At 38.7% G+C, this 26,744-nt stretch overlaps 2 protein-coding genes across 7 annotated transcripts in view; both read right to left on the reverse strand.

The window, feature by feature from the left end:
- Nucleotides 1-411: 411 nt before the first annotated feature.
- On the reverse strand, nt 412-15,114 carry vipas39 (VPS33B interacting protein, apical-basolateral polarity regulator, spe-39 homolog). 2 transcript variants are annotated; one of them, XM_053489531.1, is made up of 18 exons: nt 15,049-15,114; nt 14,695-14,787; nt 12,319-12,418; nt 12,089-12,220; nt 11,954-11,980; nt 11,747-11,868; nt 9,954-10,046; nt 9,826-9,859; nt 9,628-9,730; nt 9,494-9,521; nt 9,270-9,343; nt 9,104-9,179; nt 7,709-7,831; nt 7,553-7,594; nt 4,961-5,137; nt 4,646-4,735; nt 2,609-2,713; nt 412-1,717 (listed from the first exon to the last, which is right to left on the reverse strand). In XM_053489531.1, exons 2-18 carry the CDS (start codon nt 14,785-14,787, stop codon nt 1,697-1,699), a joined length of 1,440 nt encoding a protein of 479 aa, XP_053345506.1. In that variant the 5' UTR covers nt 15,049-15,114; the 3' UTR covers nt 412-1,696. The 2 variants fall into 2 exon arrangements, with proteins under 2 accessions (XP_053345506.1, XP_053345507.1); XM_053489532.1 differs by having other exon boundaries at nt 14,695-14,801; nt 15,049-15,072.
- Nucleotides 15,115-19,198: 4,084 nt separating this feature from the next.
- cdc42bpb (CDC42 binding protein kinase beta (DMPK-like)) overlaps nt 19,199-26,744 on the reverse strand; it is a 69,096-nt gene continuing 61,550 nt past the window's right edge. For 4 of the 5 annotated variants that reach the window (XM_053488820.1, XM_053488818.1, XM_053488819.1 and 1 more), the window contains exons 29-36: nt 26,056-26,652; nt 25,851-25,948; nt 24,668-24,752; nt 24,049-24,169; nt 23,835-23,952; nt 21,615-21,723; nt 21,434-21,504; nt 19,199-21,145 (exon numbers count right to left, since the gene is read on the reverse strand). In XM_053488820.1, coding sequence (XP_053344795.1) covers nt 21,017-21,145; nt 21,434-21,504; nt 21,615-21,723; nt 23,835-23,952; nt 24,049-24,169; nt 24,668-24,752; nt 25,851-25,948; nt 26,056-26,652 — 1,328 coding nt within the window. In that variant the 3' untranslated portion in view covers nt 19,199-21,016. Of the gene's footprint in view, nt 21,146-21,433; nt 21,505-21,614; nt 21,724-23,162; nt 23,355-23,834; nt 23,953-24,048; nt 24,170-24,667; nt 24,753-25,850; nt 25,949-26,055; nt 26,653-26,744 lie in introns of all 5 variants that reach the window. The other variant, XM_053488821.1, reaches the window with a different exon arrangement.

The following is a 26,744-nucleotide window of genomic DNA, read 5'->3' on the forward strand; positions in this document are numbered from 1 at the left end:
CAAGCTGCCACAGTTGGGCTCTTGAGCAGGGAGACTGCTGTCTGCTCCAGGGGTGTTGTATCATGGCTGACCTTGCGCTCTCACCCCAGCTGCCTAACATTCTGGCATATGTGAAGACAGGAACTTCACTATGCTATAATGCGTGACAAGTAAAAGCTTCTTCTTCAGGTGATTTTACACCAACTCCTCATGGGAATAATTTAAAAAGTAAAAAATAAATAAATAATTCCACTTATTGTTTTACCCAGATGTAGTGTCTAAGAAACAAGTATTATAAGCTACAAATCTGACTTTTTTTAATATATTTTTTTTTTACAAAAATGGTACTTTATGCCATTGCTCTAAAAAAACAAACAAAAAAATGGGGAGGAAAGAGTAATCCTAAAGAATAAAACCAATGTAAAAACTAAATGGCAGTTTTAAAAGATTTTTATTAAATAATTGAAGTTTCTTTTTTATATACAAAGGTGAGTCAAACCGCTCTCTGGCTGTAGAACTTTTTTAAAATAACCAAATATATAATTTCCTTGCTTTTCAATACACTTTGCCCATTTGTATGGTCCACTTTGTCCATCAACAAGTTTTCATATTCCTTAATCAAAAATGTTAAAGGCTGAGCTGCGAGTCACTGCTATCTTCACTTCAGGAGTGGATCTTCATCCTCGTAGCAAGATCAGATGTATGAGAAGGATGCTTTAACACCTATAAATGAAGAGTCACAGTGTGGGCAGAAGTGTGCAGACATGCATTGTCAGGCAAGATCACAACACCCTTGAATATCTGTTCTCTGCGTTTAATCTGAGCTTTAGGCCTCAGCTCTTCAATAAGCATCTCACTGTAATGAGCACTGTTGATTGTTGAACCTTTTTTGCTGATATGTTCAAATACTGGCCCTTGAGAATCCCAGAAAACTGTAAGCACTAATTTTCTAGCTGATGATTGACTTTTTAACTTTTTCTTGGTCGGCGTTTCAGGATGCTCCTATTCCATACTCTGCCGCTTACTCTCAGGCTTGTAGTGATGAATCCATGTCTCATTACCAGTAATAATTCTCTTTAAGAAACCTTTACCTTCCTTAGAGTATTGATCATCATTCTGTACTCTCAGATCACAAAAACAATTCACTTGACACTGCTTTCCTTTCAGGCAAATCACAAGTGCAGCATCTGTTTTAGTTCACACTGCTGTTACAGATGCACAGATGTAACACATTCACACCTGCACCGCAGTGACTGGAAGGAGAAAATTCTTGAACTGAAAGTGATTAAGACAGGGTGGAGAAGTTTTAATATAACTGGAGTATGGATCATTTTTGACTCACCCTATATGCATAAAAAACTTCAGAACATAACTTATAGACAGATTGGTAGATTAATTTTATGTTTGTAGATTTGTAAAGGTCCAAGTTCAGCTTTTGTTGGTGAAACGACACATGGCACCTCTACACCCAAAACGGAAATGGAAAAATGATAAGGGCAAGGCAAAATGAGGCATGTTGTAGTTGATATGACCAGGTTAATAGGCTTCATTTGGCCAAGGCCTGAATCTGAGACTGCTCTCAGGCAGGTCTGTGAAGTCAGTACTGTAACAACCTTCCCTGTGAAGCTCCTCTGAATCACCGGCGTCATAAGCTCAAGTCTCTGACCGAGATCATATTAACATGTCTGTATAAAACATCTTGTCTTCTCGCCAAAGGTCAGTTCTTCCATCGGATTTGCTGTTAGGAACAAAGGAGAAGTTAGAAAAATATTAGAAGAACGAACACCAGAAAACACAATAAAAGGATATTCCAATTTCCTTGTTTTGCTGTTGTTAAATACAATACTGAGATCCCAAAGCACCTACTTCTGTAATTCTTTTTAAAGTATTGTAATATTAGTTTTGTGGGAACTGATCGATATGTTTTATTTATATGGTTTTTAAGTAAAAAAAACTAAACAAAAAAAAAAAAAACAGGGCTTTCAACTAAAAAACAAACAAAAAAGAAAATTTCTCCTTATTTAAAAAACTTTAAAGAGCATAACTTTAAATCTGTCATGCATAAATACAATGTTAATAATAAGAAATAACTAATAAATAGCACCTGTGCTTTTTGGACATGTGCCCAACTACAGTACTTTGGCATAGTGTAAATATCACAGGGTTTGTTAAGTAGTTTGAAATAAAATACAAAGTTGACACTATAGAATTTATTTCTGTAATTTCTTGTATTGCTCAGTTTAACATGCCTCTTGTATACTTGTTATACCTACTCTAGCACATTCAAAAGAATCTCACTGGGGTTAAGGACTGGCCGCTGTTCCATGTATAAAAATGATGTCTCGTGCTCCCTGAACCACTCTTTTACAATTTGAGCACAATGAATCCTGGCATTGTCATTATTGGAATATACCCATGCCATCAGGGGAGAAAAAAAACTGATTGAAAAACCTTGTCCTTCAGTACTTTCAAGTTATTAGCTGACTTTATTTTATTGCAACATAACATTGCTGAACCTAAACCTGACCCCAGTAGGCACTAGGCATGGTGGGTGCATCACTTCATCTGTTCTCTTCTTACCCCAATGAACCCATTACTTAGGGATAGGGTAAATTTGGGCTTCTCTTACCGTGTTATTAAGGAGCTCCTCAATCTTTCTGTACTCGTGTGAGCCTCGCTCCACTTTACCTTGGTACACAATCAGCTGCTGACGGTCCTTCATGTCTTTGTATGTCTGATTGTAAATAAAACAGGAACATGACATTTAAAGCTGTATCATGGGAAAGTCTTTAAGCTTTGTGGTTTCCTGATAAGGACAAGGTGTTCATAGCTTCTATAATGTAAGTGATAACAGGAGCCAAGTAGGTTCACAGACATCAGGAGCCCTTATGTATAAATAGGGGTACATTCTACATTCATTACACACAAAGAGTAATACTCCAAGCATTTTTTTTTTCGGTCATTATCGCTTACAGCTCAAGAAAACAAAAACAAAAAAATCTCAAAATATTTGAATGTTTCTTAACATTAATAAAACAAATTACAATACAGAAATGTCTAACCAGGTTGCTTTATTATGCATCTTCCACTTGACAACAGTCAATATATTCTCTATGGAGCTCAGGTCACAGTAAAGTTATGGTCAGCAAAAAAGTGAGTGATGGCACCTGCTCACAGTGCCAAAACTAAGTCCTGCTGGAAAAAGGAAATCAGCATCTCCATGAAGCTTGTCAGCAGATGGAAGCATTAAGTGCTCTAAAATCTCTATATCATAAAGTTCTCTATATCTCTTGATAGCCAGCTGTGTTGACTTTGGACTTGATAAAACACAGTGGAACAACACCAGCAGATGACATGGAATCCCAAATCACAGACAATTAAAAAAATCTGTGGACTTCAAGAAACTTTTCAAGAAACTTAATTATGTGCTTCTTTGATCTTCCTGCGGAATTTGCTTACTTCTGAGCAAGAGGACTTCTGAGCAACAGCCCAGTTCTTTTTTCATTAGTCCAAATAAAATCCTTATGACATTGTCTCTCCTCCTGGAGTGTCTTAATATTAGTAACAGCTGATAAATGGTGGCTCTTAACGCACTGACTTTAACTCGACCCACTCCGTGTGAAGCTCTCTTAAGTTCCTGAATCACCTTACTTTCTTTAGGCTTTTTCATCCCTATTGCTTATGCACCTTTCCCTATCACACTTTTCCCTTCCCTAAATTTCCAGGAATATGCTTTGATACAGCACTCTGAAGAAGCAGCCCTGTCAGTAATGACCTTGCTTACCCTCCTTGTGGAGGGAGTCGAGGATCATCTTCTGGACAACTGTTCCAGTAGAACAAAAGTACAGGACAAAAGTACTGTAAGCAGATGTGCCCATGTGTGTGCTGAACTAGATTAAGATATATACGGTATTTATACTGTATGACTTATAATTTACTTACACTTGAAACATTTTAATATTGAGATACTGGATTTTTGTTTTCCATGAGCTGTAAGCTGGCATTATTAAAATTAAAACCAAAACAAGGCTTGAACTAGAATCAGTTTTGAATTAAATCACAAATTACAAAAAATACCACAGTATGAGGATTACGATAAATAAAAGTGTGTTAAGTCTCTAGGAAATTCTGCCATTCTTTTTTGGTTTTTCTTAAATCAGCTGTGCCTTGAACATGCTTCACACTTTATGAGTGATCAGTCTTGATTAACATCCACGTAAATATGCAGAATGTCAGCATTAACCACATCTTTGGGAATCTCGTGAATTTTATAGTTAATTATGGTTTATGAATAAAATTACAGATAATTAAAGACTTATCAATAAGGCCCATTACACCTAAATGTAAACAAGTATGGAACATTCTTTATAAAATGAGAAACTGTTACAGTTGCTACATTTCTGCGGTATTGAATAAAATAAAATCCTTTGGGACATGCTGTTGTATCACCACCCTATCCACAGTATTTTTACTGTCCTGTAACAATTTTTAGTGTTTTTATTCCATACCGTTTAGCTACCACTATGTTTTAAATAGACTTCTGAGCAACCAAAACAAGAAACTTGACATCACATGGAGCTTTACTTATTCAGTGGGTTATGTAATAAATGAATCATTTGTCCACCCTGGAATAATGTAATGTACAATTCAAAACTGTTGCACTTACGTCGATGACAACGTCATGGCATTTATACTTCTGAGCCAAACTGAGCTTTAGTTCTGAGTCATCAATCAGAGTCACATAATCTTTCAACACCTAAAGAAAGGGGGAGGAGGAGATTAGATACTGAGACACTTAAACAGGGCTTAAACAATTACAGCTGTGGGTTACAGATAAGTAACTGTATAAAGCAACCTTAGTCTGGTATAACATATAACAAGTGCTGGAAAACATCTGTTTGAGTATAAAACATGAATAGTAAACAGGCTTTACTAATCAGCTCCCCCTGCTGGAAGAAGCTTGTCACTGAAAGGGATGCACCTGAACAGGAGCGCTGTTCTTGTGCAGGATATCCACCACTCTGTGAAAGCCAATGGGAGATCTTTTCTTAGTGTAACCCAGCCAGGTCTTGGTGTTGAATAAACTGTCTACGTCAAACCAGCTTTTTAACTTGGCCCGAGCTCCAAGTGCTGTGAGGATGTACTGCTTTTCTGAAATCTACCAAAGAAAAGATTTTATGCACAATAACAATTTTCATCACAATATTAACAGAGTTCTTGATATGTTGTTTGTCCATAAGACACAAATACTTAAACTTACATAAATACTACATACATTAAGTACCCCTGTCATTCACCTGTAATCTTTGGCCAACTTATCAGGTTGACTCACTGTTTAGAAAAATACATTTTGCAGGTAAACAACTACTGAATGCATCAACCAACACATACTCTAAATGAGCATGTCATTAAGTGGTGGCCTGATTTATACATGTTAAAAATAGATGTCTGCTTTAGTCCTTCATAACACAAACCATCTCATTCTCTCTTTAATATTGACTTGTTTGCATCACATGCATGATACACATGCAAATTATTTGTCTATTTAGGTAGATTTTAATAATACAGATTTTTTATAATATAATATATATATATATATATATATATATATATATATATATATATATATATACACTCAACAAAAATATAAACGCAACACCTTTGTTTCTGCTCCGATTTTTCATGAGATGGACTTATTACTGCCCACAATAAAAGGCCACCCTGGAATGTGCAGTTTTTTGCTTTATTGGGGGTCTGGGGACTCAGAACCGGTCAGTATCTGGTCTGACCACCATTTTGACCACCGTCAATTGTGGCTTGTGGAATGTTGGTCCACTCGTCTTCAATGGCTGTGCGAAGTTGTTGGATATTAGTGGGAACTGGTACACGCTGTCGTATACGCCGGTCAAGCACATCCCAAACATGCTCAACGTGTGACATGTCCGGTGAGTATGCTGGCCATGCAAGAACTGGGACATTTTCAACTTCCAAGAACGGTGTACAGATCCTTGCAACATGGGGCCGTGCATTATCTTGAAACATGAGGTAATGTTCATGGATGTATGGCACAACAATGGGCCTCAGGATCTCATCACGGTATCTCTGTGCATTCAAAATGCCATCAATAAAATGTACCTGTGTTCTTCGTCCATAACAGATGCCTGCCCATACCATAACCCCACCACCACCATGGGCCACTCGATCCACAACATTGACATCAGCAAAGCGCTCAGCCACACACGCTGTCTGCCAACTGCCCTGAACAATGTAAACCGAGATTCATCCGTGAAGAGAACACCTCTCCAACGTGCCAGATGCCATCGAATGTGAGCCCACTCAAGTCTGTTACGGCGACGAGCTGGAGTCAGGTCAAGACCCCGATGAGGACGACGAGCATGCAGTTGAGCTTCCCTGAGACGGTTTCTGACAGTTTGTGCAGAAATTGTTTGGTTATGCAAACCAATTGTTTCAGCAGCTGTCTGAGTGGCTGGTCTCAGACGATCTTGGAGGTGAACCTGCTGGATGTGGAGGTCCTGGGCTGGTGTGGTTACACGTGGTCTGCGGTTGTGAGGCCGATTGGATTTACTGCCATATTCTCTGAAACGCCTTTGGAGACGGCTTATGGTGGAGAAATGAACATTCAATGCACGAGCAACAGATCTGGTTGACATTCCTGCTGTCAGCATGCCAATTGCACGCTCCCTCAATGCTTGTGGCATCTGTGGCATTTTGCTGTGAGACAAAACTGCACATTCCAGGGTGGCCTTTTATTGTGGGCAGTATAAGGTACACCTGTGCACTACTCATGATGTCAGATCAGCATCTTGATGTGGCACACCTGTAAGGTGGGATGGATTATCTCAGCAAAGCAGAAGTGCTCACTATCACACATTTAGACTGATTTGTGAACAATGTTTGAGAGAAATGGTAATATTGTGTATCTGGAATGAATTTTAGATCTTTAAGTCCATCTCATGAAAAATCGGAGCAGAAACAAAGGTGTTGCGTTTATATTTTTGTTGAGTGTATATATTTATTTATATTTAATTTTTTCCCATTTTTGTATTGGCAAGGGTTTAAACAAGAAAATTTTTTCCCTATTGTGACCTCATATAAGAAGATTGCTCTAACCCCAACTCTAACCCTCTTGCATTTAGAAGAGAAGTTACTTTAAAAGTAAGTAACATCTGCTAACCCTATGTATGTGTATCAGTTAGTGAGTACACAGAGTACTAAATACATGAGGACACTGCTTCACGAGATGCCTGTACCTGTACCACACACTAACATGACGGCATCATTGATTTTTGTGTGTAAATGTTACAGAAAGAAATAAGTACAATCATTTTGAAGCTCTTAAAAAGATTTTACAGTAAACTGCCAATACCAAATATTAAAATATGTACATTTTTGCTTATAGAACCATCATACAGTGTGGAGAGGAAAACCATGAAAAACAAAGACAGGTGACAAGTAGAATATATGATTTAAAATCTAAAAACATCTAATTTCAATCAGTAAGCAGTTAATGTAGCAGTGTGACACAACTTGAGAAATGCGTTACGGGCCTTACCCTGAAGGTTTTTCTGATGTTAGCTGGACTGCTGAAAGTTCCCTGAAAACAAATCAACACATGTTAAAATGTTCAAAATGTGCATATACTGTAAAAATCGGCAGTGCTAAGACTGTGCTTAAAATGCTGCACCATGAATACCCTGACTGCGCTCACCTCGGGCTCTCCATAATGGTAGAAGCAGGCGTAGTACAGAGTGGTGATAAGGGGCATGTTTAAGATGGACGCTTTTCTGGGGAACTTCTTAAAAATCTCTGCTTCACCCTTCCTGTCATTCGCCTAGAAGAAGCACAATATATAAAATTATAACTAGGGTTAGGGTTGTAAAATATCAGGTTGATACACAATTACTGAACACTTTATATCAAGGCCACACCCAGTTTTTATAAGGTGTTCCTAATAAAGTGTGAATGAGGGTTTGAATGTGTGCATCTGTGTGTGAGCTCACACCTGTGAGCTACAAGATGTTGGATTAACATATGTAAATGCATCATAAACGAAATGAAAAATGACTGCACAAGAATTTTTCGTTTTAAACAGGTCACTAAAGTGAATACTAAAATTAATCCTGATGATGTAATGATATACTGTAAATAAAAGCCTGGGTTCAACTTTCCAGGCTACTTGATTTTAGTCAAGAAGCCACATCTAGCACTCCTGTTTCAGCCGTTAGTTGGCCAAAGTCTTAATAAGTGGTACATTCTATTGTGTAAACCAATCAGACTACGACTGTGGAAGGAAACCGGAATACGTGGAGAAAACCCACCAAGCACAGGAGAAAATGTGACCTTCAAACACACAGAGCCCTGAGGCTGAGATTCAAATCCCTCAACCCTGGAGGTACAAGGCGACCACTAAACCACTCTTAAACACCTAAAATGTTTTATATATATATATATATATATATATATATATATCTCTTAGGTCTGGAACCAATGATGCCTTTGCTCTCTGGATAGAAGGGATATCATGCTCGCTCTCTCTCTCTCTCTCTCTCCTGCCAATCACAGCAACACTAACATACCATCATAGGCTATTGACCTATACAGTATAGGAATCACCAGGGACCTCCCGATACGATATTGTCTCGATACCCAAGTACTAATTTGATTTGTAATAATGATTTTGTAAAAATCACAATTTTATCATTTCTAAAAAAACTTCCACACAGGATGCTGTGCTGTCTGAACAGTTTAAAATACTCCACCTGAAGGATTACAGAGGAACTGCAAGATTTTACTACTTGAAATGAAAACTTACATAAATAAAAAAAAAATTGTTTAAAACTCGATTTCGGAGACACCTCTACTAGCATGTGTACTAGCATGTGAGCTTATGCATGCAGAATGGCACTTTTACTACGAGTGTCATGTCATGCAGATCAGCTTAATCACCAGCACCATCACCATTAAAAAGGGGAACAGGAAAAAGAAGAGAGTGTGGTACACAATTTTTTTTTTTTTTTTACAATATCTAAGAGAAATCATGCATTAAGTATTATAACGTTTTTAACTTTTGTTTAGTTTCTATTCCAGAACAACCAGCTCTCACCTCTATGATGATCTGTCTCTCCAGGAGGGTGTAGTGGTCTTGCACATGAGTGGCATCATCCTGAGAAAAAGGAAGGCTGATAACGAACAACAAGATTAGCAGTGGCAGTCGACACCTCTCGTGAAAATCAAGAGGATTTTGTGTTTGCTGTGGTGTCTGTGACTACCTGAGAGATTTTTTAAGGAAGTCTCTCCTTTCTCCTGCATCTTTAATATTCAAATGTGTCTTGTACTGCATTAACTTCAGGAGTAATTAAAAAGAAAACTCTGTTAGTGCTGCATATCATTTTATTTGCTGTTCAATTTGGATGAACAATAGTATGAAATAAAAATGGAATTACTTAAGTCACAAATGTAAAAATTAATTAAAAATTAAACAGATGCCACCCACCGCCATATCCTCTGATCTGCCAAGTGCCCTATTACATACACACACACAAATTTTTTTTTTTTATAAAACTAGCCTTACATCAGCAATCTATCTACTAATTGGTCTAAAGATCCAGATCTAAAGCCTCCACTTACTTCATTAACTCCACCAACAGCGCCTGCTCTCCCATTTCTTTCAGATAATGAATAAAATGCCGCAAAGCGATCTCCCTTAGCAGTAACTCTCGAAAGAGGATGTCTGCAAACGTGTCAAAACAAAAACAAGTTAACACCGAGTTAAAAGTAATGACTACTCTTTTAAGCAATACAGAGATCTCAATTATTCATGCCTACCTTTACTTAAGGATTTCTTTAAATATATTAAGACCTACAAAAGCAGAAAGCAATTTATATCATCACCAGCAGGTGGTTTATCAGGAATGAATGAAAAGTGCAGATAAAAAGCAGGACGGGATGCTTACTGCAGTGATGACGTTACCGTCGTGAGCGCTCACCGCCTCATCCAGCAGCAGCAGCTTGTCCTGTAGGGAGCGGAACTTTTCCAGGGAAAACGCCTGCACCAAAATTATATGTATTTAGTAATGTCTCAGCCAAGAGTTTACAAGAAACACTGATCTTTTGATTTAAGACCTGATCATAGATTCAAATGAAAGCATCACTTCTGGAACTTGAGGTATGAGGATTAAAATAGAAGGTTTTTGGGTTTATAGAGCCGAGCTTGCTGCTTACATCTCATGTAATCTCGTGTCCCTTGGTACAGTTGAGTTTTGGTAGTTTTTTGGTGCAATGATATTGAAGTGTTTTACACTGCCAGGACAAAAAAAGTCACCATCTGTATTTAGGTAAATAAGCAACTGAAATTATTGTCCCGCATCAAGCAAAGAAACTACGATTATTCTTTTTTGAAAATAATGATTTATCACTTTAATGATTGGTGAAAATAAATCGTAAAGAAAGAACAGTAGAACTCATGGTTATGTTTAATAGTGAAAGTAACAGTATTTACAGCCTAAACAAAACTAAAAAAGACTTCAATTTGCTGTGGAGCATGAAGGTTGGACTATGGAGCATTGTGGTCTGAGGAGTCTAGATTTACTCTTTTCAGGAGTGACAGGCGCATCAGGATAAAAAGAGAGGCGGATAAAGTGATCCACTCATCAGTGCCTAGTGCCTACAAGCCTGTGGTGGCAGTTTTACTGTATAATCTCGGGTTGCTTCAGTCGGTCAGGTCTAGATAGATGTTTGGGATGTGCTGGAGAAGACTTTACACAATGATTCGACTCTCCCATCATCAATATGAGATCTTGGAGAAAAAGTAATGCGACTCTGGACAGAAATCAAGATTATACAAGCTTATTAAAATAATGCCACGGCAAATGCATGTCATATTAATAGCAAACGGCGGTCAAACAAAATATCATCGTGTTTTTGTCTTGGCAGTGTACTTTCAATTTTTAAAATGCAAAAAAAAAAAAAAAAGGAAGAAAAAAGCACAACAAAGGACACCATGTACTACGTTATACCGCTATGCATCAGAGAAACTACTCTCTCTTTCTCTCTCTACTCTCTCTTTCTCTCTCTCTCTCTCTTATTCTCTTTTTCACTTTCTTTTTTGCTCATTATCTCTCTCTCTCACACACACACCACACCCTTTTTATCAATTTAATGTTGTAGAAACAAGTTAGTTCCTGTAATCACTTATATTATAGCAGCTATAAAGACGTGTTCCCTTAAAAGCCTATTATGCAAGATCGAGTTTTAGGCATGTTTCAATGTTCAAAAGCAGTGTGTGTGTGTGGGTGTAAATAATGTGAAAAAAACCACAATCCCTGCTCTTTTTTTCTTCTTTTTCGTCTAATTAGATTTTCCCCATGACGTGACCTCATATTAGAAGATAAAAAGTCTCCACCAGGTTGTTGCTCAGCAGTGGCTCATTTACACAGACACTAAAACAGCATGTTTGAAAAAACAGTGAAATAAATAGAGCTTAAGGTATGAGCAATATTTTACCTAAGAGACATCTCTACTGGAGCATTAACATACACTTTTAACTTGTCCAAGAATTGGTACCAAATGGGACCTTTAAGAACCTTATATTATCTACCTCAAGGAAAATAAACTGTAACTGCAATATTAAAGGCCCTCACATGAAGAAAAACCTACTATTTGTTAATCACTTTGTTTTAATGTACTATATACCTGTGATTTTTAAGTACAGCTGGCACTACGGTCAGAGTAACTGTTTTAAAATTACCTTTCCTTTCCGCATCCGCCTTATAGTCTCTTCAGGGCTCCGATCACTCACATAGTCGTGAGACTCCGCCTTTGGTCTGCGTAACTCTGGCGCGTATACTTTAACAGACGTGTCAATGAAAGCTAAAAAGAAAAAACTTACATCAGCATCCCATGTACGACACCGCTACATTACAAAACTCATAGTCTTAATGAAGCGTCAACTTACATTCAGAAAACGAAGGCTTGCTCTTTGCTGATGTGAACGAAACAGAGAATCAGAACAATAATTATTGGCCTGAAAAACAGGTAGGACTTTAATACACAAACACCCAGTCAATGCAATTTATAATCAAATACTCACCTCTAAACAAAGAACTTAAGGAGTATCCAGAGCCTTGTTTGGGTAACGAAGGGGCTGTGTTAATTTTGGGGAAGCTCTGTTCTCCACCTGAGCGGATGCTGGACGCCGTCTCTTTGACAGACCAGGAGATACCTAAAGTTCAACAGCAAATGGAAATCCAAAGTAAGGACCAAAAGCAGATGGAGTCTGTGGAAGAACAGGGGAAGTGATGGCTGTAGGGTTTGTCTTACTTCCAACAGGCTCTCCGGTCCAGCTGACCTTCTCAACATCATCATCATCATCATCATCATCGACCGGGATGCTGTTCACTGCACGCTTGGATTCTTTTAACTAATAAGTCAACACAAGCAATGTGCAGAAATTGTAAATACATTTAATATTAAATAAAATTTTAGAAATAAATATATAAAATTTAAAGCACTATTTGGAAAAGTCTGTGCAAAACTTTCACACATTTTGACATGTTTACATTTGTTTTCTTTTTACTTTTTTTTGGCCATTTATCTTTAAACAATATTTAAAGCAAATGCACATTTTAGAGATTTTAAATAAATAACTCTAAAAAATAACTTTAAAAAAATGGACTCTGAGAGCACGGGACAATCTAGGGTGATACAAAATTTGAGCCATGCAAAATCCAGCAAGGCACCAGTAGGATTATAGAGAAATGGCGACGGTTTTTCACCTCAAATCCAAACAGACAAATTAATATTTAATAGAAATAAATATTAATACTGGATTCCCCCCCCCCCCCATCTAACCAACTATTTAGCTAAGCCATCTCTGCCACAATAATATAACCATTGTGCTAAAGAAATAATGAGTTTGATAAACATAGCAGTTAAGACAGATGGTTTTGTGTGAATATAAATGGATGCCTAACTGTAAGAAGCATAACTTTATGTTATTTAACACATCCTGCTGAATAGCTTTCTCTTACCAAATGCCATTAACAACATAACGATTTAGTTTGCAGTAACGTTGCCTTTTAGGCCTTGTCTCTATAAATAATATATTTAACTTATACAGTGACCAGCCAAATGTCACACTCTAAGATTTCAATAAGATTTTACTCAACCACCAACAGAATTCCTCTGGAATAAGGTTAATCTCGACTTACCAGATCACAGAACTGTTTCTATTGTTTCAAAGTCTTTATGCTCCCTAGCAAATTGAACCTTTTTTTCCTGATTAGTCTCACTAACAAGTGGTTCTCGTATGGCCACACAGCTGTTCAGTAGCAGTCCTGTGGGTTCTCATCACACTGTGTGTATATGGAAATGATTTTACTTACTTTCATTATTAAACATAATTATGTTTTATTTTGTTTATTTGGTTTTCAACCATTCAATTTCATCCCAAGTGATTTCCATTCATGAATGAATGAATTTCCATTCCTTTTTTTCTGGCCACATTTCTTAAAGTTGGCGGTTCAACACTATCCTTCCGGGTTTTGATAAGGTGTTACATTACATTTAGGCATTTGGCAGACGCTCTTATCCAGAGCGACTTACAAAAAGTGCTTTAATGTTTACATAATTGGATACATACTTACACTGAGTTAACTAGGTTAACAACTAAGTGCCATTAGTCCAACAAAACTGGGAACAATTTTTATTAATTTGAGCTACACTAGCACTTCTATTGGATCGGACTACACAGGCCATGTAGCCAGTTTACACAGTCCTCTAGCCATCATAATATATAAACACACACACATACTACCGTTCAAAAGTTTGGGGTCACTTTCTAACTTGATGATCGTAAAGGAATGCTGAAGGCGTTTAAAAAATGCATTAATCTCCTTTGAACAGTTAATGGTGAGATGTGTCTGCTACTTCTGCTCTGTAAAGACTTCATAACGCCTCTAATCTGAGGTGCTGTTAATTGGTCATTTTTCAGGCTGATAACTCTAAATGAACTTCTCGTCTGCGGCAGAGGTAGGTTTTGGTCTCGCCCTCCTGGGATGGCCTTCATGAGAGCCAGTTTCATTATGGTGCTTGACGGATTTTGGAAATGCACTTGACAATACTGTTCTTGCAAGAACTTACACAGAAAGGCTGATCTCTGTGTCTTAAAATAACAACTAACTGTTGTTTTTGTTGTTGTTACATAATTACCTAATTCCATATGTGTTATTTTATAGTTTTGAAATCCCCAGTATTGTTGTCGAATGTAGAAAATAAATCACTAAACAAAAACAGAAAAAGAAATTTGCAAGTGACCCCAAACTTTTGAACGGTAGTGTGTGTATGTGTGTATGTGTGTGTATATATATATATATATATATATATATATATATATATATATATATATATATATATATAAACACAAAAAAAGGATGCATGTCTCTGAATGCAGTAGACTGGCCAAAATATTAGGAAAGACAAATAAAAGGTGAATTTGATTGCAGTGTCAATAAACCCTACAACAAGCCTTGCCCAATAGGGTGTGTCCAACATCCCTCTAATAAATATTTCTAACACATAACCTGTCACATTTGACCAACAGAGACTTCTGACTCTTCTGCTGGACTGGAAACACACTTTCACCTTCCTGAATTCTGTCCTGAACAACCAGAGGACATTTCTCAGCCTTTAGCTCACCTTAGTGAATTCATCATCATCGTCGTCGAAGGTGAAAGCTTTAAACTTGGAGCTGTTCCAGTATTCATCATCTTCTGGCTTAGCTCGGCTCATCTACAACCAGGACACTGGAGCTTATTTATTTTATATTTATTCATTCTTACTATTAGTGTATAACACACACACACACACACACCTGCAGCAGACTCTAACAGCTGTCTGTCACCTCATTTACAAACACATTTACATCATTTACATCAAGATATAATACTAAACACAAACATTACAATTCCTCTACAATATCATCCTAATTATATATCTATTATGGTCTCACGACATGACAGGAACACAAACGCTAAATCTGAGCTGCATTACCTTTCAGATAACGACACGAAATCACAGAGAGAAACGGCAGTTTTCTTTTCCTTACTTCCGGGTAGCATGATGTGTGATGAGTGTCAAAATAAAAGTCGTCTTTAAAAAAAAAAAAAAAGTCTGCCTTCCACGTTAAAGTTTATTCATCTTTTATACCTTTTATCATGTACAAGGAGGTTTAATCATATCCCAGGAAATTACAGGAGCAAGGCGTTGTGCCAATCCTGCACACATGCACACTCAACCCTTGTTACGCACTACGCCACCATGTATTTTCACGCCTCAATTTATTTTTTATTTTTTATATTATTATTTTTAATTTGGGGAATTGGTGGCTTAGTGGTAGGTTTTTCACCTGGCTTGTGGAAGATCTGGGTTGTATCCCATATGAATAATACAAATGTAAAATTCCAACAGCTTTTCAAAAACAAAAATCATAGTCCATGGGGACTCTTGTCTGATCTTATCTGTCAATCTGTCCATCACCAGTGCAAGCTGGAAGGAGCTAGAGTTGATCCCTGGTGCAGTCCCACTTCAACCTTAAACCAGTCGGTCATACCTATGGCACACCTTATCGCTGTAACACTGTCCTTGTACATATCTTGCACCACCTTCACATACTCATCTCACACTCTTATCCTCCTCTTGAAATACCACAGTTCACCTCTGGCCACCACAAACACGCAATGCAACGCTTTCTCTAATTCTCCAACAGCATTCTAAAAGCAAACATGGTGGGTCATAAGCGTTATGCCTCTGTAGTTGCTGAAGCTCTGCACATCTCCCTTGTTCTTAAAAATTTGAACTAAAATTCTTCTCCATTCATCAGGCATCCTCTCACTATACAAGAAGATCTTGTAAAATAATCTCGTAAGCAATTCCACTGCTAACTCTCCTAAACACTTACTCCATGCATCCACTGGAATGTCATCTTGACCAACTGCCTTTCCACTCTTCATCCCCCTAAAGTCCTCACTGCCCTCACTTTATCCTTACTAATACTTTAAACTACCTGATTCTTTACCTTATCCAACCTTCTTGCATCTTCTATCGCCCAGCCTTCCCTGTCTCTCTGTATGGGCAGCCAATAGAAACCCTTTTCTCCTTCCTTTGAGTTTAGCTTTTCATACAACCCTAGCACTCTTCTTCAGCGTTAGCCACTTCACTCTTCACATTATATCACATCCCTTTATACTTCTGTCTACTCTCATCTCTCTTACTATCCCAAGTTCTTTTTTTTGCAAGCCGCTTTCTCTGATGCTTTCATGTACTTCCTCATTCCACCTCCAAGTTTCCCCCTTTCTCTGTCCAGATGTCATGCCAAATACAGTACCTTCCTAGTTGACTCCACTACCACTTCTGCAGTCGCTGACCAGCATCTCTTCACCACTACCCAGTACCTGACTCACCTCTTCTCTGAATTTTACATAAAAATCTTCCTTCTACAACTTCCACCATCTAATACCGTGTTCAGTCCTCACTCTCACTTTCTTTTTCTGTAACTCAAAAGACATCCTGAAGACCACCATCCAATGCTGTCTAGGATCAGACTCCCTCTTACCCAGCAGATGATCTATATTCCACCACTCTTATGTCAGCCTGTGTTCCTGTATGTATTCACCACTACGATTTCCTTCCTTTTTTTGCTAAATTTACTTCTGCTTTACATCACATTCCACCTGTGGAGCATCTTCACTGATTACATTTATCGTTACCACTTCAACTCTCCTCACTCCCACTAGACTCTTGGCATCCTTTTCCCTCAGTCTTAGACTTACACCATTTCTCTTATTATCTACATTACAATAATTAATAATAAATGGAATAATTAATAGTAAAGCAATTTAAAACCTCCTGGTTTTAGCCTTGTTTCCCTTCCAATTGGTCTCTTGTACACACAGTATATCTACCTTTTTTCCACCCCATCATTTCAGCTAGCTCTCTCCCTTTACCAGTCATGGTGACAATATATAAAGTTAATATTTTAGCCTTTACACGTCTCACTCACTCATCATCTATTCCACTTAATTACAGGGTCCGGTGGGAACTGGGGCCTATGCCAGGAGACTTAAGGCAGGAGGCAGGGTACATCTTGGACAGGGTGCCGGTCCATTGCAGGGCACACACACACACACACACACACATTTATTCACACACTACGGGCAATTTGGGAATGCCAATTAGCCTAATCTGCATGTCTTTTGGACTGTGGGAGACTGGGAATTAAACCTGGAGCCAGGAGGTGCTAACCACTAAGCTACCCTTCTTTATTTTCCTCTTCTTTCTTCAGTCAGCATTAGCCCAATTTCCACAGGTATCCTACTAACCAACAGTACCTGAGGCAGTCGTTGTCAACCCAGCCTCGAATGATCTGGTATGGAAATCTTTTTTATGATCCATCTATAGAGTTGGCATGTTTTCTGCCAGATACCCTTCCTGATGCAACCCTTCTTATTTATTCGGGCTTGGGACCGACACCAAGACTACACTGACTTGTATAACCTCAATGGTAAGTTAAGAGCTGGAGAAAAAATTAAATCCAACATGGTGTGCTGTTCTAGAAAAAAAATATTTTAATTGCTACATTATCAATATTTTTCCAATAACATCTCAACGTGTTGTATTTTTCAAAAAATTACCAATGTTTACTTTACAAAATACTAATAAAGTATTTACTAATAATTAATTACTACTAATAATTAAGCAACATCAAGCCTATGACCGTGTGACAGCCATGCTGGTATCCAGCACAACAGCATGACCTTGAGTTTGATGATTTAATGTGGGTTCCACAAACATAATTTGTTATTAACAGATTATGATTCGTTTATTTATTTACCCTTTTTTGCTCCACCCAAGCATATGCTTCCGCAACTGGCAGAGATGGCAATTGACAGTTACTGTAGTTAACAGGAGTCTAAGTAGTTAAAAACAGTATAAACCATGAAGGTGGTGGACAGCCCTGTAAGAACTATTTACAAGTTTCTCTTTACATTTCTATTTATTCTGCTTCAAAGTATCAGCTCTGGGGTAAAGGGTTAAATCCCAAATAGCCTTAAATGAAAAGCTAGTGCACTAGGGTGCACCATCACTCATTCAATACACCAAGTTGTGCCCATGATCAGGGGTTAGAGAGGGGCTTGGGATTTAGCCTTGTGTTAGGAACAAGGTAGCCTTGTAGCCATCTTAAGCGTAAATACAAAAAAAACACAATCGATTCAGAGGCAAATCAGAATGACTGTGATTTGAACGCGACTTTGAATTATGATGTAGATAAAGAGCTGTTTAGGATGACAATGTTATCAGATGTGTTTTCTTGTTGAAAGTACTTCTGTTACTGGTTTTGAGTGTGTGTTTTGGCAGGAAGCTGCTCTCCCCTCTTTCCAGTATTGCAGACCAGGCCTACTTCTACTGTGCCCATGCTGTTGACCGACAATTAATATAATTAATAACTGTAGAACACCTGTGACATAAAGATACACTTTTATTTAAATGTCTCACTACTGTCAATGTCCATTATTACCACTCGTAGAAATGAGTCTTATCCAATCCGATTGCTCAAATCGGAACTGTTGTATAATTATAGGAAATCATACATTGTATTCACGGAGTTGTATTCACTAGTGTAATGTTGTGGAAGCAAGTTGGTTCCTTCAGGAGCTTACTTTCTTGTGATGTTATGGAGAACAAAAAACAAGACAAAAACAAGTTCCATGTTGGAGAGTTAAAGATACAGCATTACGTCTGACTGGTATAAAGAGCTGACACTTGATACTTTTGCAAATGTCTATGTTTTTAAATCTATTTACGTGAGAACTCCACCATCCACGTTGATATTGGGTTCATAAAAAGTATGACACATTAACAGAAGAGCACTAACATCATCCAGTGATCTGAATAACAGCCAGCACTGCTGTTCAAGCTGCTTTTCTGGAAAATTACCCTACACCAAGCGCAGTGGTTACGAATAAACAGAAGCTATTCTCATTTCATAAACGCATTCTGAACAATCTTTATATAAGAGATAGAATCAGCTAAAATTAAATTTAGAAGAAATATTAAATAACAGTCCCATTTAAACACAGACTAAGAACCCAACACACATTAACTTACTCAAAATGTATACCTGGAAATGAAAAGCTGCTTAAAGTGTTTTTAATGCAAAACACAAATATATTTCCCTTCTATTCAGATTGTACAAAGGAGATCATTTGCTTCAGACGAGACAACAGCATTCATAAAGATAAACATGAACTACTGTAAATGATGAAATCTGGAGATTTAAATTCAGGACCGGTCCATTTTTACACACCAGTATGACAACACAAGTGCCACAGGTACTCTTTTATTGTTTGTTCAGATTTGAGACTAACAATCCAATAATTACAAAGATTTTTTGTGATTTCTTTCTTCTGAAGCAAAAGCAGTAGTGTTTTGAGGATAAAGTCCTGTTTTTAGAAGTCAGGTAGAAGGGAAGGAGGAGCAAAAAAAACCAAAACAAAAACACACCACCCAGACACACTCACAAAAAAAAAATCTTGGACTCAAACATTTTGTGTGCAAGTTCTATACAGTGTTTTCATGGGAAGAAATAATACAGAATAAAACGATGAACCTGTCCTTTTAAAAAAATAACTGAAATGATGTAGTGGACAATGGTGGAACTGAAGGCACACGACAGGAAAAAAAAGAAAAAAGTATCGCTGCACCATTAACGTCTATAGCTCATGGTGTCTTAGTCCTCATCCAATTCCAAAATCCACACAATCACCTTGCGAGACTCGCACACAATGGCTCACAGATGGTCCATGATGTGGCAGTTTATAAACCGATAACTGAGCATGGCTATGATGAGAATCTTATCACATATTTATTTCTTTATAAAGCACACAAAAAGCAGCAGCAGTTTCAGAACGACTATTAAAATCCTATGAATAGTGTGGTCCTTTAGCTGTGTGCCATTTCTTTTGTTAAAACACTTATCTATACGTAAAGTCTTGTTTCTGTTCACTTTAGGTTCTTGTTATCATTTATGAGCAGTGTCGTTTATCACCAGCTAAATCTTTTTTTTTCTTGTTTTCTTTCTGTGTCAAACATCTAGGTTAAAACATGAATAATACAAATGCTGGCTGAAAATGCAGAATTGGGAAAAAGGAAAAAAAAAATACAATAAAAGTGCCTACTGGTTTGGCTTAAAATCCCCGCAGTCTGATAACTAATCCAATCTGAAGTGGGAAGTGTCAGTGATCAAAAAACAGCAAAAAAGGTGTCTTTTTCTTTTTACATTACTGGACCAGCTGAAATAAAGGGAGGATGTTTCATTCTTGGTCTCCAGAGCAGTAAAGAGTTCCTTCCTACCATCACAAGATGAGTGAACAACGTCCACTGAAATTTTATACAACAATTTTAAAAACGACAAAACAGTCTCTTTTTCCCTCACATCAGAACCTTTCAGAAAATGTTTCATGATCAGAGCAGTCACAATTAGTGTTTGTTTGTTTTTTTAATATGAGCCCCTGATTTTAAATCAGATGGCAGATAACCATATATCTATTTTAAAAAACACAAAAGCATGAGACAAAACTGAGATAAAAAAAAAAAAAAAAAAAAAAATCAACATAAGCAGTTATATTACACCCTGCCACAAATGCTCCACTAGGGGGCAGATTTGACCCACTTCCACTGACCAAACCCAGCAGGAGAAAGCTGGGATTTTCATCGAGATAGATGCCCTGATTTTGTGACCCAGTTTCCCAGCTCCGGTCAGGAGATCTTTTCCTTTCGCAGCATCCAGGAGGAGGGAGAGTCACGGTGTCCGTCATGTTAGGGCGAGTAATGAGCTAAAGATTATGGATGACACGTTGAGTCTTGGCACTTTGTAGCGAGTCCTAAGTGAGTGGAAGGGAATGGTAGGAAGAGTATGATAAAGTGAAGAGGTGTTTGTGTGCACATGAGCTGGTTATCATGCTCAGCTATCCAGGGAGTGTTCCAAACCGTCCAGAGTAAGCTGGCTGCGGTGTGGGGAGTTGGGACTCGGAGGGCTGCTCGGGTTCGAGCTGTTGGATGGGGTGGAGTGTTTGGTGGAGTCCGAGTCAGGCTGCAGAGAAAGAAACATAAGACAGAACTTGTAAGTATTTCATAAAAATGACACAAAAAGCTTATATTCTTTCAGTGAGGTGGCTTCATTACTGCAGAAACGGAAGGACTACTACTGACCAAAAGCCTCTGTGGGTTATCTCCGCCTGAGGCTGACACATGATCAAACCTCCTAACAGTAGCAATGAATCATGCTTTGAATAGCTTGCCTGCTAGTGTCTAGCCTGACTGGGAAAAAAAGGCATTATCTAATACACTCGCTGTGCAGATTTCACTGTACACACTTTACCTCTCTATCAAAGTCCTGATCGGGATCTGAGATATTGCGAGATGACCCTGCTCCTATGAATTCACCGCCGCCTTCAAAACAAACAAAAAAAACCCAGTTAGTATTAAAAAGCAGTCGCTATAACCGACTTGTTTCTCACATGTCTGGTTGTGGGGACAGGAAGAGGGTGGGGATTACTAACCTGAGGCAGTGCGTGTGATGTGGGTCTTACTCCTGGTTTGCCTTGAAATACTAGAAAGAGGACGTGGTTTGTCCTTGGTCAAGTCATCCTGTGAGGAAGGCATCACGCTCTGTAGTAGTGAGCACAGTGAGTCAGTCAGCCATGAAACAGGAAGCGATTCCGGCTATACAAATTGTTTCTAAACATTTTCACATGTAGAATCAGACAGAAATATGTACACTGGGCCTCATTTATCAAGCAGTGGATGAAGTAATTTGTTTGTAAATTGTTTCTTGGAGTATTTACGCAAACAATTTAACATTCATCAAATTCTTGTTAATTTAGGTGAAAAAATAAAAAAACTCATGGATGTACAATGCTGTGAAGAAGTATTTTCCACTTCCTAATTATTATTTTTTTTGTGCAAATTTGTCAAAATTTTACTTTAAAATGTTGAGATCAAACAAATTTTAGATTACACAAACGCGGGTAAATACAAAATGCAGTATGAAAGAAAGTAATGAATTGAACTGTTAACTTAGGTCTTGCAGCAGAACAATGATCTAAAACAAACCTGCAATCCACCTTTGAATGGCTCCAAAAAAAAAAAAAAATTAATTAAAAAAATATATATATAAATAAATAATTGGCATGGTCTAGTCAAAGTCTGGACATAAATCCAATTGGGGTCCCTAAACAAACTGATCATGTTTAAAAACCTCCAGTGTGGCAAAAAAGAGTGGGCCAAAATTCCTCCACAGCGATGTGAAAGACTATGGCAATCAAATATTTACACATTATTTGTGCAATATTAAAAATTGGGATTAGTAAACAAATCAGGTGTGACAAATATGCGAAATAAATAAAAATAGTAAGAGGCAAATACTTTGAGAGCACTGTAAACCACAACTAGCAGGTTTTAAATTGTATAAATAGCACTATGCACTTTTCAGACCGATTAGGGTGTCACCCTTACACTTCTTATTTATTTTAGCAAATCTACCAAAAAATTGTGAAATTTGTGTTTCAATTTAATGAGTTGAAATAAAGCACTCCAAAAACAATATTCTATAAATTAGCACCAGCTATGCAATTAGGACAAAAGATCTGGCACCCTTTAAAAGACTAAAGGGTTAGTGTGAGACTGTTGTAGCTAAAGAACTACGATTACAGAGTTTAATGGCGTCGTTTCAGGTGACTCAGCTGTAGAATGAGTGCTTGATCATTTGCAGACGTTTGGTTTACTCCATTACAAATAACTTAATTAAATCATTGATAAATGGTGCCCGATAAAGTGTGTGTGCCTTAAATATCAAGCTCAGTGTCTGGTTCATTTTTAACACAACCTGCTTACAAACAAACAAACAAACAAACATCTGTAGTCAAGCAACCTCTCGGAACGAACCACGGCATTCAGGCAGAAAGCGACAAACAGGGGAGAAGGACAGGAATAAGGACCTGTCCTTATGATATGAGGATAGCAGGAGAGAGAGAGAGGGAGAGAGGAAAGTAAAGTACGGGGTGGGGTGAGCACAGATGGGGAGAGGGGGAGCAGGGTTGCCAGCCTACCCTTCCGAGGGAGGAGGTGGAAGGTGAGGAGGAAGAGGAGGAGAGCTGAGGCAGGCTCTGCTGGGAGGAAGCCTCTTTCTGCAGATAGAGCCCAGCAGAGGCAGGACTCATGTGATAGACGTGCTCAAAGTTGGTTGGAGGGGAGATCAGGGCGTGGTGTCGGGAGGAAGAGGGGGAGGGAGTCTCGCTTGACTGCGTCCACCCCAACCATAGATCACGAGGGGAGAGAGAAAGAGGAGTGAATTGGAGAAAAGGAGGAAAAAATGGGGAGGATGGGAGAGAGGATGCAACTACTAAAGAGGAAAACAGAAGACAACGTGAGCAGCAAGAGGTTGGACATCAGACAGAAAAGGATTCAGCGGAGTGCAGTTGTAAAGGAACAGGAAAAAGAAGGTTAGGGTGATATGAAATCTTGGCAAAAGTGTGGAAAGGCAAAAAAGCAATCCTCAATACAGTTTCAGTCACACATTACAGCTCTGATATACACATCCCTTCTCAAATGACCACATGGTACAAGTTATATACTGTACAGTATATGATGGGGTTATAAACCGCTTATAAACACGATTTCTTCGTGACTAAACCATTGTGTGATCACTGTAAATGCTCCATGAATGAGTGTTTAACGTTACGAGACCCCTAGCGTCTCAGCTTTGGGTAGAAAGTCATTACCAGAGGCAGATCCATGAGAACTTGCATGCCGTCTCCTGGACCCATATGGGCTACATGGTTGAAATTGGTTGGATTGGAGATCAGCTTGGACCTCATTTCTGGATCCCTCAGCATCTCCCTATTATATGACGACACAGCAGATAATTATAAAACGACACTAACGAATAAGATGACGAAATGGTCACCATGTGACTAGAAGGCCAAGGCCCCTCACCTCCTCTGCTGGAGCCGCTCTTCTTCAGGAACCTTGAAGAGGAACTTTCTCTTGCTCCGCGTTCTCACCATCAGTTTCTTAATGTTGTCGGAGGTCTCGGGTATAGTCAGATCACAACCTTCTGTGAGAAGCCAAGGAAGATGGAAACGTGGACAGAGGATAAGAAAATTAGATACAAGATAAAGGCTTGCTTTTCTTTATGACCTATACATGAAGTCAGCTCAGTGTGGCAGTGTGTGAAGCAGTCATGGGCTTCTCTGCCTGGCAGCCTGGAGGTGGTGTAATGAATGAGGTCATTTTAGTTTACCAAACAAAAGTACTATTATCAGCAGGGCAATCTGCCAGGACTGAAAAGAAATGAACTAAAGGGAAAAAACATGGCACGTTGAGCAAGACCCAGCGAACAGATCTGAATCTGAGAAAGGAAATGTGAGACTGACACCGAGTGAACCGTACTTGAACTTTTGACTCCGAGGCAAAATGTCCATAGCGTACCTGAAGTGGCTCAGTGTTCACAGCCAATGTATAATACCTCTTTAAATAACAGGTAGCACATCAGTAAAAGATAAGGTAGATTTAAATATATGAATCCAGAGTGTACACAGGAGAATGAGCGTACCTGCAGCGTTGTTGCTGAAGTAGATGAGGCGGGGTTGCTCCGACCCCATCAGATTCAGACTGCCTTCCACATTCAGGGGTTTGATCTGACCATAGTGAACAGAAAGACACATCAGAAAACAAATACATACATTACTGAATGCAAAATCATTACATTTATAAACATATATTAGGGATGGGAATCACCAGGGAAAGGGTGGTGTTTTTTTCCCATCCAGATTGTGTGTGTGTGTGTGTGTGTGTGTGTGTGTGTGTGTGATTATATATATATACATACATACACACGCAGTGGAACCTTGGATTATGAGCATAATTCATTCCGGAAGTGGGCTCGTGTTTAAAAACACTTGTAAACCAAATCAAATTTTAAATCAAATTATTCGTTCCACAGCCCAAAAAACACATGTATACACAAGGGTAAGTCAAAAATTGTCTGCACTCTGGTTGTAGAATTTATTTTAAATAACTTTTAGAAAAGACCAGTTCATACTTTTTCAGCATAATCGTCTTGCTTTCCAATACACATTTTTCACCCATCAACAAACTTTCATATTACCTCATAAAAAAAAAAACTTTTAGCTTGAGCTGCGAACCACGAATGCACTGCTGTCGTCACTTCATCAGAAGTGAATCTTTCAGGGGACCAAACAAGGTAAAAGTCTGATGGAGCAAAATCATGACTATAGAGAGGATGCTTCAAAATAAAATTTTTGCGTGTTTTTGCATTTGAGGGTCGACACTGTGGGCAGAAGTGTCCTTCTTGAAGACATGTGAGACCTGCCTTGAACCTCTCTATCTATTTGTACACATTTCTTCGTGACAAAATACTTTACCCACAAAATCTTTGATAAAAAAAACGTCCGCAGATACACCCTCAAACCACACACACACAAAAACCCTGCATGCTGCTCATCTTTTGTGCAAATCACATGTAACACGTTAAAGACCTGCACAGCAGTGACTGGAGAGACAGCAGCCTTGAACAGAAAGCACTGATAAGCCAACAGAAGTTTTAATATAACCAGAGCATTGGATAATTTCTGACTCACCCTCGTGAATTAAAGATGATTGTAGAGTCAGTGAGACCAAATATGAATTGACACAAAAGAATCACGATACATTACTGATTTTTCCCTTTCTCTAATATATTATATATAGTATTTAGTTATTTATCCCATGCATACCTTCCTTAATGAAATGGTTTGAACCCATTCTGTAGTGTGGACATCAAACACATCCACCCCATAATCGCTGTACACAGTCAGATATGTGGAGTTTGAGCCTGAAAGTAAACACAAAACACATTCAACCTTCTGCTGTCTGCAATAACATTTTTTTTTTAATAAAGCTAAAAAGAGAAAAAAAAAAATTCCAAACAAGCATACGTACTACATGCGAGTGGTGTTGCAGGCCACATGAGCTCCTGGGTGCGTGAACGACGGCCCTGACCATCCACATAGATGCCAAGCTGGCTGAAGCAAAGCAGTAGCTCGTTGGCACCCACCTCCATTGCATGAAGAGCATCCAGTGGCTGCTGGGCTAGGAAGGCGAGTGATGGATCAGCAGGGCTCACCAAGCTTACTGGTGCCACCTCAGACTGCAGCGCCAGCAGAGCAAAGCCTGATGGGTAGCCTACGCAGACTCGCCCCCGCACCATGCCCAGCCACTGCACCACGCCTGGAGACTGCACCTCCCACAGGCGCCGAGCATAAGGCTTGCTCCGCGTGATCTCATAGCAAAACACCTGGCGCTTCACAGAAGCCATCATGTAGGCGGAGCCACCTGGCCGCAGCGAGGCAACACTGAGAGCCTGACAGCCCTTTGTCTCAGCCAGTTTAACATCAAACAATGGCTCAGCACCGTCCAGCGACCCCCACGAGTGCAGGTGCACGGTTCGGTTACGACCGCACAGCAGCACCACCATCTTCTCCTGAGGTACCATCTCAATCTGGTGGACTTTCTTGCAGTCAGCAGCACGCACAATGACTGCAAGGAAAACAAAATGAAACACTGCATTCAGGAGATAGCAATAACCGTACTTATTCTGTTTTTTGAAGCTTAAATCTTTCAAAATGTCT

The sequence above is a fragment of the Clarias gariepinus genome, chromosome 27 (assembly GCF_024256425.1).
Source record: "Clarias gariepinus isolate MV-2021 ecotype Netherlands chromosome 27, CGAR_prim_01v2, whole genome shotgun sequence".
Classification (NCBI taxonomy): Eukaryota; Metazoa; Chordata; class Actinopteri; order Siluriformes; family Clariidae; genus Clarias; species Clarias gariepinus.

Coding starts and splice junctions, on each gene's coding strand:
- vipas39 (XM_053489531.1), bottom strand. CDS start 14,787: ATGAGCCGAGCTAAGCCAGAAGATGATGAATACTGGAACAGCTCCAAG. Junction 9,344..9,493: donor GCAGATCAGAGGATATGGCG/GTGGGTGGCATC, acceptor TTACTCCTGAAG/TTAATGCAGTACAAGACACA. Junction 1,718..2,608: donor AGGAGCTCCTTAATAACACG/GTAAGAGAAGCC, acceptor TGTTCCTAACAG/CAAATCCGATGGAAGAACTG.